This window comes from Triticum dicoccoides, chromosome 4B (assembly GCF_002162155.2).
Source record: "Triticum dicoccoides isolate Atlit2015 ecotype Zavitan chromosome 4B, WEW_v2.0, whole genome shotgun sequence".
NCBI lineage: Eukaryota > Viridiplantae > Streptophyta > Magnoliopsida > Poales > Poaceae > Triticum > Triticum dicoccoides.
Window position 1 is genome coordinate 530,418,796 of NC_041387.1, and position 9,947 is coordinate 530,428,742.

The window sequence follows — 9,947 nt, forward strand, 5'->3', positions numbered from 1 at the left end:
AAGACAATGCCGAGGAAGAGAAACGCTGATCTACAATCTTCCTATTATGTGGTTTATGTACAATGGATTGTACATGTGGATTCTGGTGCAAAATAAAACCACTTTCAGAAAGACACAACAACTTGACTTTTTGCATTAAGAAGTGACACCTTCACATGACGATGGACCCTTGATATTCAGAATTTTAGGAAATAAACTAAGACAAGACTACAAAAATTATACAACCTAAGATTTTTTTTTTCTAAAGTTTAGTGAGCACTAGTTAAATTTAAAGTAACATTTCCCGGCATGATAAGAACCATGAAATGATTTCAATGCGTATTATTTCTTGCAATACAATTCTGGCAAGTTGATTTCAATTCACGAGCCTCCATATCATCCTCGTTATGATTGTCCTTACCATCTTCGGCAAGATTGTGCTCACCATCCTTGACATGGTCATGCTCTCCGGCCACTATAGTTACTCAAATGTTGGAGGCCCATGGTCAACTAACCATGTGCATGTTCTAATATCTCCCGACACATGATAACTTAGTCTGAAAGGACATGGGTGCCTGAAAAAAATGCAAGTTCTTCGTCTGGCTCGTCACTCATAATTGCATTTCTATAGAAAATGTCCTGGAGCACATCACAGAGGAATTCTTGATTATAAGTGATGTCCATCCTGTCATAACACACCTGAACATTCTAGACACCTTATGATTGACCAGTCATATGCAAAGGAAGTTTGGGAACTCACTATAGTTGGATGGCTCGACCTGCACTCTTGGTCTCTATTGTCCATGGTTAAGGAGTGGTTGTTTTTCGACCTACACTGCAATCTCCAAGGCATAAGTCTACCGCCTATACTATAATCACGTGGCGGTGTGGAAGGAGCGCGGTGGTTGGGTATTCCAAATGTCGAACACAATCTATCGCCTCTGGTTAGGATTTTTGACCATGAAAGGATGAAGCTACCCTTTGATACAAAGTCTCGTCCTTGAACCCTTATGTTTCTCATTAAACTCCTTAACCCGTCTCTTGACAATAAACACCTTTATGTGGTTGTTTTGTAATTTAGTTTGACAATACTCAATGATAGCATTAAACTTTGGCATTGGCATCTCAACAACTTAGTCGGAAAAAAGAGTGATGTCGGGCCAGGCTCAGGTTTTGTTTTACAACCGAAAAGATAATCATGCCATAATCGGGATTTTGTATAGCTTTTTAGCTTAATTATTGATTTTCTTAGACTAAAATGCATGTGTGCGGACCGGGCTTCCGGGCTTTTAGATAAAACGGTTTTGCTAGGTCTTAACGGACGAAGATTTTCCAAGTCTCAAAGTGATCCCTGACCTTGTCTCCAAAAAAAAGAGTAGATCCCTGACAGATAAAAGGAAAAAAAAAGAAAAATTCTGACTTAAAAAAGGGCAATTATTTTCCCAGCCTATTTTTGCTCCGGTTTCTCTGTGGCCGTATTTTTCTGATCCAGATTCAACATCATCTCACAGTCACCGATCAAACACAGGTTAACCGGTTTGGCCGGCGCGGCGCGACGCACCCCTCCACCAGCGGCAAGCCGGCGGCGACGCCCCCGCACGCCGTGATATAGGCCCGTCCCCGTCCCCGTCCCCGTCCGAACGACACGACCTAGCCCCAAACCCACCCACGCGCACAGAGAAGAAACAAAAATCCCGAGCCCACCACCACCGCCACCATACTCCCCTCCCTCCTCGCCACCGTCGGCTCCCTCGCCACAGGCACCGTCGCGGCCCTCGCGGCGGCTGCGGCGGGGGCGGCGGCGAACGCAGGCTCCCTCCCCCGCCCCCGCTCGGCGGGGTCGGCCGTTGTGGCGGCGGCTATGTCGACGGCCCGTGTCTACGCGGACGTGAACGTGCGCCGCCCCAGGGAGTACTGGGACTACGAGGCCCTCTCCGTTCAATGGGGGTAAAAAAATAAAACCAGCGCCTAACTCTGCTCCTTTTTTTTTATTCTGTACCATGATCTATAGTAGAGTGATTAACTGATTATGTGGGAGGACCGCATCTAAAATTCACTGAACAACAATGTGTCACTGCTGGGGGATATATCGGTACATTTTGTGTTCGAAAGTGTATTATGATTTATGTTCAGTTGCAGAGATTGGAACGGACTGGGTGGGTTGTTCTATTGCTTGATTGATCGGTGTATTATTCAATGAGGAGTCATAAGGAGTGAACTCTGGTTTGTAGGATTTGAAAACCTTTGGTCATCAGGCCGTGATCATTTTTTTTCGGTGTCTGTCTGAGGTTCGATTGAAGATGTTATTGAATACTACTGACGAGTGACGAGTGTTTTGCTATTTCAGGTCGTCTTACTATACTTGTTGTTTGAGCTGTTGTGCTTGTTAGAATTATACCTTGAGTGGGGCTCCATCCAGGGAACTTTGTCCCAGAAGGCTAAAACACCTGCAAAATAGCATTGGTGGAGGCCATTTAATATCTCTGTAGGGAGGTCGGTCTTAGCAAAACAGAATGGAGTTGCACCAACCAAAATTCTCAATTGGACAAATTCTTTGAACGTTTAAACAGTAGTCATATGACCCTCGATCGCTATCACACTAGTGAATCCACTTTTGCTTACTGTTTCAAAATTTTGACATGTGTTGTCACCATTTTAGTTGGTGAATTTTGGAGTGAAAAACAATAAATAATTTTTTATGGAATATAAATATCTTGTTTCTTGTAGCTATGTACTTAGTTTGATCAACTGATGTTTCTTCCCCATTCAGTGAGCAGGATGATTATGAGGTCGTGCGGAAAGTAGGCAGAGGGAAATACAGTGAAGTCTTTGAAGGAGTTAATGTAACAAATGATGAGCGATGCGTTATTAAAATCCTCAAGCCTGTTAAGAAAAAGAAGGTATCCTTATTTACTTTGAAGATTAGCACATTTTTTTTTGACTGTGAAGACAGTAGGAAAGGCTCCTACTGCATATATATTACTAAAACCTCAGGGGGTACAATTACATGTGTGATTTACATACATGGGTGGTTGTGGCACCACCATGGGACACCCTAGTTTACAAGACGCCTACTGTATGGACCCAAGTATGGCAGATACAATATGTTGTTTGGAAGGTTTCACTCTATATCTAAGATTGTCAAAGTCCAACTTAAACCTCTGTTTCCAGGAAGCAACTGATGGCTTAATTTTCCTGAAGTGGTGGTTGTTTCTCTCCTTCCAGAGACTCCAGGCCGACGTCAAAAAAATATCCATCCACATCTTTCTAGGGTGCACGGTCTTTTGATGTTTGATCATGTCAAGTCTGTCATGCTGCAAAGACCAGTTGAAGCCAAGATGTAGCCAGCATTCCTGACTAAATGTGCAGTGAAAGAAGAGGTGTTCCACCGTTTCTTCAACATGTTGGCCACAGAGGAGGCAGTCAAAGTTTGTCCCAATGTTGTAGTGCCTCCTCTTGAGCATGTTTCTGGTGTTGAGGCGATCAACCAGCAGGAACCACCCGAATGTTTTGAGCTTGGGAGTACACTTTGCTTTCCATAACCAACCGAAGGCTTCATGGGCAGTTACATCTCTGAAGTAGAATCTGTAGTATGATGATGTCTGGAAAGTATTGCCGCCCCAAATACACTGCCAGGTGTCATGTTCCTCCGTAAGAGTGTTTTCGGCCACTTCAAGTTGGATGGATCGCAGCTCATCACGGGCCTGAATAGAGAGCGGGAGTTGAAAGTTTTCCTGCAGATGGGGGGACGTGAAAATGTGTTGGACCGAGACATCTTCAGAGATAGCATATGAGTAGGCTCTCGGGCAACTATCAGCATATATGGACTGGCTCCAATTATCTTTCCAAAAGAGCGTAGAAGATCCATTCCCAATTTTTACGTGCGTGACGCCGCGATATATGGGCATTAGCTGAGTTAAGTCTTTCCACCAGAAGGAGCCACATGCATCATGTGCATGAGGGATGGAGTCACCATAGTAGGAATCCCAAATGAGATGTACCCAAGGGATATCATGCCTGTTGTAAAACTTGTGGAGAAACTTAAGCAGCAAAGCGTCATTCTGTATTTTGAGGTTGACAACTCCCAGTCCACCATTTTTCTTAGGCCTGCAGACCATGTCCCAAGCCGCAAGAGAATTGCTCTTGGTCCCATCCTCGGTCCGTTTTTGCCATAGGCAATGCCTTCTGATCTTGTCTAGTTGGGCCACAATTTTTGGTGGGATGCGAATGGTACCCATAGTGAACATGATAAGAGAGGTTACCAGCGAATTCATTAGAGCAAGTTTCCCCGCGTACGACATTAGAGACATAGCAGCCGTAATGTTTCTTTCTGCTTTGCAAACAAGCGGAGCCAGATCCAGCACGGTCGGGCGAGTGGTGCCTAGGGGCAGCCCCAGATATGTGAACGGCATGGAACCCATTGTGCAACCTAACAGCTCAGCCAGTTCTTTGCATTTGTCAGGAGGCGTGTTAATTGGCACAAGTGTGGACTTATGGAAGTTGATTTTGAGCCCTACTGACGTGGCGTAATCCTCCAGAATTTCCTTAATCTTGGTGAGTTGTCGGGTGCAAGCTGGCAGGATGATGAGTGTGTCATCCGCGTATTGGATAACTGGGTAATCCCCGTTAGTGTCACGTTGGATTGGTAAGTCCAGGATATTATTCCGAAGAGCCTCGTTGATTGCAGATTGAAGGAGATCTGCAGCTATAACAAATATCAGAGGCGAGAGGGGGTCACCTTGTCGCACACCGCACTTGCATAGGAAAGAACTTCCTGGAGTACCATTTAGAATGACTGAGGATTTGCCAGAATTGAAGATACTTTGCATCCAGTGGAGCCATTTGTCATTGAAACCCACTTTTTTCATAATGTGGAGCATAGCCGAGTGTTGAATAGTGTCAAAGGCTTTGGCAAAATCAAGTTTCAGTAGGATAATCTCATTTTGCGAGGCTTGACACTGGTGAATATACTCGAAGGCCCACGCTAAGCAGTTATGTATGGATCGACCACGCAAGAACCCGTACTGATTACGGTGGACTATCTGCAAGATGATTTTTTGGAGACGATTGGCCAGTAGTTTGGTGATCAGCTTAAGGCAACAATTGAGCAAAGTGATTGGGCGGAAGTCATTGACCGTCTCCTGGGAGGCATTCTTGGGTATCAGAGTGATATAACCATAATTTAAGCTTTCAAGATTCAAGTCTCCTCTGTGAAATTCATTGCATAAGTTGTAGAAATCATTTTTAATGATAGGCCAACAAGCTTTCAGAAAGGCTCCATTGAAACCATCCGGGCCCGGGGCTTTGTCCGGGGGCATTTCCTTAATCGCAGCATCAATTTCATGCGTTGCAAACGGGGCAGTGAGGCTATCAAAGTCCACTTGGTGACGGAGCAGAGACGATAGGTTGAGTTTCATGTTAGGTTTCGAGCAAGAACCCAGCCTTTGTTTGAAGGCTTGAAATAAGATAGCTTCTTTACTTGCATGATCCTTGACAGTATACCCATTTTCAGATTTTAGGGTAGCAATGCAGTTTCGTCTGAATCGTTCCGTGGCAACAGCTTGAAAATTTTTTGAGTTTTCGTCGCCAAACTTAATCCAACGGATTGTGCATCTCTTCTTCCAGTACTCCTTTTGGTAACTAAGGAGTCGTAGGAAGTGTTTTTTGAGGATTTTTCTGAAGTTACGCTCAGGGATCGAAAGTGTACGTCGTTCTTCAAGACTATCCAGCTCAAGAAGGGCCTTATTTGAGTTCTTAATGGCAATTTTTAGGCGGGAAATCTTTTTGCTCCAGTGGGATAGGGCGTATCTGACAGCTTTCAGCTTTTGACAAAGGATCAAAGCTGCATTTTTGTCTTTGCCAAATTTTATGGGTTTATTCCAAGCATCCTCCACAGTCTGCATGAAGCCAGGGTGCGCAATCCAGTAGGTTTCAAACCGGAAGATCTTGCTCCGGGGGATTGTGGATTGAATGACCACGGAGCAGGGAATGTGATCAGATACAGGGCGGCCCAAAGGGTTTACCATGGTATTGGGGAAGGATGTCGTCCAGTTGAGCGAGGTAAAGAACCAGTCTAGTTGTTCGAGCAGGGGGTTGATCTGCATGTTCGACCAGGTGTAAGCCCTACCTTTAATAGGAAGTTCAGTTAAGTCTTGCTCACGGATGAAGTCGTTGAAAGTAAACATATCCTGGGCGTTTCCCCCTGGTAGGTTTCGATTGTCAGGCGATCGAATGAAATTGAAATCTCCAAGCAGTAGCCAATCTTCAGTCGGCGGGATTGTCAAGTCAAACAACCATTTAGTGTAAGTATTACGCTGCTCCCCTTGACACGGGCCGTAGATGTTAACCAACGTCCAAGTATGCGCATTTTGAGTGGAAGTGAAGGTGACGCCTAACGCAAATTGTTCCTCAAAGGCGATCGTACCAGAGAAGAGAGCACTATTCCAGATCGTAACAATTCCCCCCGACGCTCCGACAGACGGGATATACGCAAATTTATCAAAGCGTTTCGGACAAATCAACTTGAGAGTGCTAGCATCAAACGTCTGCATTTTAGTCTCTTGAAGACAGATAATCGCACATCCACTAGACTGGATCGCATTAGATAAGGCTAAGCGCTTTTTGTCCGCATTAAGACCACGAATATTCCAACAAAGTACGTTCCACGACTGCAAAAGAGCCATTAAGCGAAGAAATAAAGCGAGGAATCAAGCTGAGGTTGATGAAGAGGTCCCCGCCGGGTCTTCAGTGAAAGCAGCAACCGTGAGCTCCTCCTCCGGGATAGCACATAGATTTGTGCCAATGGCTTGCATTGTGGCAATGTCAGTTGGAGGAGGGAGATCTTCAGGAGCCATCTGATTTGAAGCAGCAGTTGCAGGACCAGCAGAGACGGCTGTAGGAACAGTGCGCGGTTTTACCTTGGATTTAGAGACCTTGGCTTCAGACAGAGAGGTGGTGCGAAATCCATCATATTTGTTAGTACGAGTGCTGCGACGGAGAGTGGAAGTGTCAACGGGGACTGGCGCCTTTCCTTTGCGTTTATGAGCTGAAGAACCCACCGCACTGATTGTAGTTTCAGAAATGGCACCTGTCGCAATCTGAAGCAGGCCAGTCTGAGTTTCAGAGTGTTGTGCAACCAAGTCCATGAGGTGTGAATCAGTCTCCGAATCAGAACTGAAATTGTTGGTTTGTACCACCACAGTGGCAGAATCCTCAGTTTCAGTCAGCAGCACATGAGAAGCTTCCATGGAGCCCTGTGGCTCCAGCCTGGACTGATCAACAAGTAGTGCCTGGCTGTCAGAAAGTTCCTCAATGAGCACTGATGCAGTAATTGCCGGAGCAAGCAGAGTATTTTGTGAGAATTGAATGCCAGTAGGGCCGGCAGTGACCTGAACTTCAAAGTGCATAACCTCGTGTCTGAATCCAAAACCAGCAGCCCATGGTCCCCTTGTAGCAAGTATAGGCCGGATGGCATTGAAAAGTGCAGTATTGAGTTGCTGTCGGGGAACAGGGTTGGCCAAAAGGATTTCCATGAGGGAATCGCCCTGAGTAGATAGACCAAAGCGCATACCTTGGTCATGAATGTCGACAGAGATGGTAACCACGTCAGCAGCAGCAGATGGAGCCGCCAGAGCAGCAGAAAAGGCTCCTGGAGAAGTCACTGGCATAACAAGCAAGTCGGAGACAGTGGCATCAGAGTCTTCCGAGGATGTATATTCAGAAGATTCAGTAATCGCCTCATGCCATGCTTGCATAGGATTGTCAGTGACATTATTGTCAGGAACCACTCCATGCATAACAGTCAAACCCTGAGAGGCCAGCCAGGCTTGGAAGTTCATTAGGTGGGGTGGCATAGGAGGAGCTGGAGGTTCAGGCCAGGGAGCCCACCCTTGGTTGGGAGCTTCTGCATTGTTGTGATGCACAGGGTGATTGGGGGCAGCATTCTGTACCAGCCAGTTGTGAACTTGCTGCTGGTAAAGCTGTTCAGCAGTGAGTTCAGGCCCGAACTGAGGATGTGGATTGCCATCTGCGGGAGGAGGTTCTTCATTTGGAGGCAGCACATCAGGCAGCAACCCATTCCAGTCACTGCTTCTCAAAATAGTAACCTGGACCGTCCAGCAGTCTCGTGCACCTCCCAACTGCCAAACAATAAAACTCTTGGGCACGAGATTCAGACGGATAACGCGAGCTTTGAGGAGCATGTACCGTCTATCCTGGCGAGGATTGTACCAATTGACAAGAGATCCATAACCCCCTAAAGCCTTGGTGATGTAGTAGTCTGTTTGGTAATCGTAAGGAAATCCAAAAAACATCAACCAAATCTCTGGGCCAAATGAGGTGGTGCATCTGTTAAGAGCTTCATTATGCGGCACAAAGGTGATAAGCAAATCCTCCTCCTCAAGCTCTAGCGGGGTATTGACAGCCGTATCTCTCAAGAAAGAACTTGCAAAACCAAAGATTCCAATACCCAGAGGATGATCACTACATTCAGTGGTAAAAAGATGCGCTTCATGCAGCAAACCTTCAATCGCCGTTCGAACGGCAGCCCGGCGATGCAGAGGAATATATGCGCTTGCTTCCGCAATCGCCAAGAAGTCGTGGTTGAGCGGCGCAATTGGTCCGACCACCATCCCAGACCGAACCAGACGATCCGCAGGTCCAGGCTCCACTGCAAACCCAGGCGGCAGGAAGGGGACGGGGTTGAGTGGGTAGTTTGCCATGGTGGAGGTCGAGGAGGGTGGGGGCGTCAATGGCGAGCGAGGCAGAGTGATGGCATAGGTGGCAGGGGAGGTGCTCTGTGGACTGGGGCGAGACGTTTGGGCAATCGAGGTGGAAGGCGGAGCGTGAGGGGCAGAATCGGTAGGTCGAGTGGATTTAGGAATCCATTTCCACTTTTGCGCTTTCTTTCTCTGGAAACATTGCCGCGCCAAGTGTCCATAGATTAGCACATTTTGATGGTCTGCTATTATATTACAGCTGATAACATCAATACTTGGCGTAATTTGATGGTTACATACTCTGCATTTCCTACTTCTCTAACTATGGTTTCCTCCTTCACTAGTCTACTGAAAATTTTCATCCTGATCCTGTTTAATGCCATTTCTGCAATTTTCAGCTTGCAGCTGATAGGTACAACCGTACAATTAACAAGCTGGTCAAGGGATCTTATGTTTCTTCGTCCATTTACATCCATAACTCACATCTTTTGACTAACCACTTGCACCATATGATGCAACTAACCAGTTCGAAACCTGCTAAAAAAAATTTAAGGACCAAAACCTTCTAATTTCATCACCGTTAGAGATCAGTTTAGCATCAGCTCTGTTATTTAGTCTTCATGCCGTTTTCAGCTGACAAGTTTCGCCTGTTTCTTTAAGTGCATGATGTCACTCTTGCTCATTTGTTGGCTATGCACCTTCTGCTGCATTCAACTCTATTTACCAGCTTATCGTGTTCTTTGTGCTATCCAAATATGTGATTTTTTTATGCAGATAAAGAGGGAAATAAAGATTCTTCAGAACCTTTGTGGTGGTCCAAATATTATTAAGCTTCTTAATGTCGTCAGAGACCAGCAATCAAAAACTCCAAGTTTGGTATTTGAATATGTAAACAGCACAGATTTCAAAGTTCTCTATCCAACATTTACAGACTATGACATCCGGTTCTATATTTATGAACTTCTTAAGGTACGCCTTATTTTATTTAATCATTGATGAAGTGTTGAACTTGTATCACATCTAGCAGATAATAAAGTTGTGATATATTTATGTGGTTGTACACATCTAACAGTCTAACACTGCTATGGGCTAAATCTTCCCTGTTATGCGTTTTACTGCAATGATTTTGTAGTTGCACGTCTTGTGATTTTATTATGAGAGTTTCAGTTGTTTTCCATGCATATGTTCCTTGAGAGGCTGACCCATGGGTGGTGCCAGCGGCGGAGCTACATGCAGTTCTGGGGTGGCCAC

General features: G+C 45.6%; 1 protein-coding gene across 1 annotated transcript in view; it reads left to right on the plus strand.

The window, feature by feature from the left end:
• The first annotated feature begins 1,512 nt into the window (after positions 1-1,512).
• Positions 1,513-9,947, plus strand: part of LOC119291283 (casein kinase II subunit alpha-2-like) — an 11,414-nt gene continuing 2,979 nt past the window's right edge. The window contains exons 1-3 of the mRNA XM_037570016.1: positions 1,513-1,926; positions 2,750-2,879; positions 9,471-9,665. Coding sequence (XP_037425913.1) covers positions 1,841-1,926; positions 2,750-2,879; positions 9,471-9,665 — 411 coding nt within the window. The 5' untranslated portion in view covers positions 1,513-1,840. The remainder of the gene's footprint in view (positions 1,927-2,749; positions 2,880-9,470; positions 9,666-9,947) is intronic.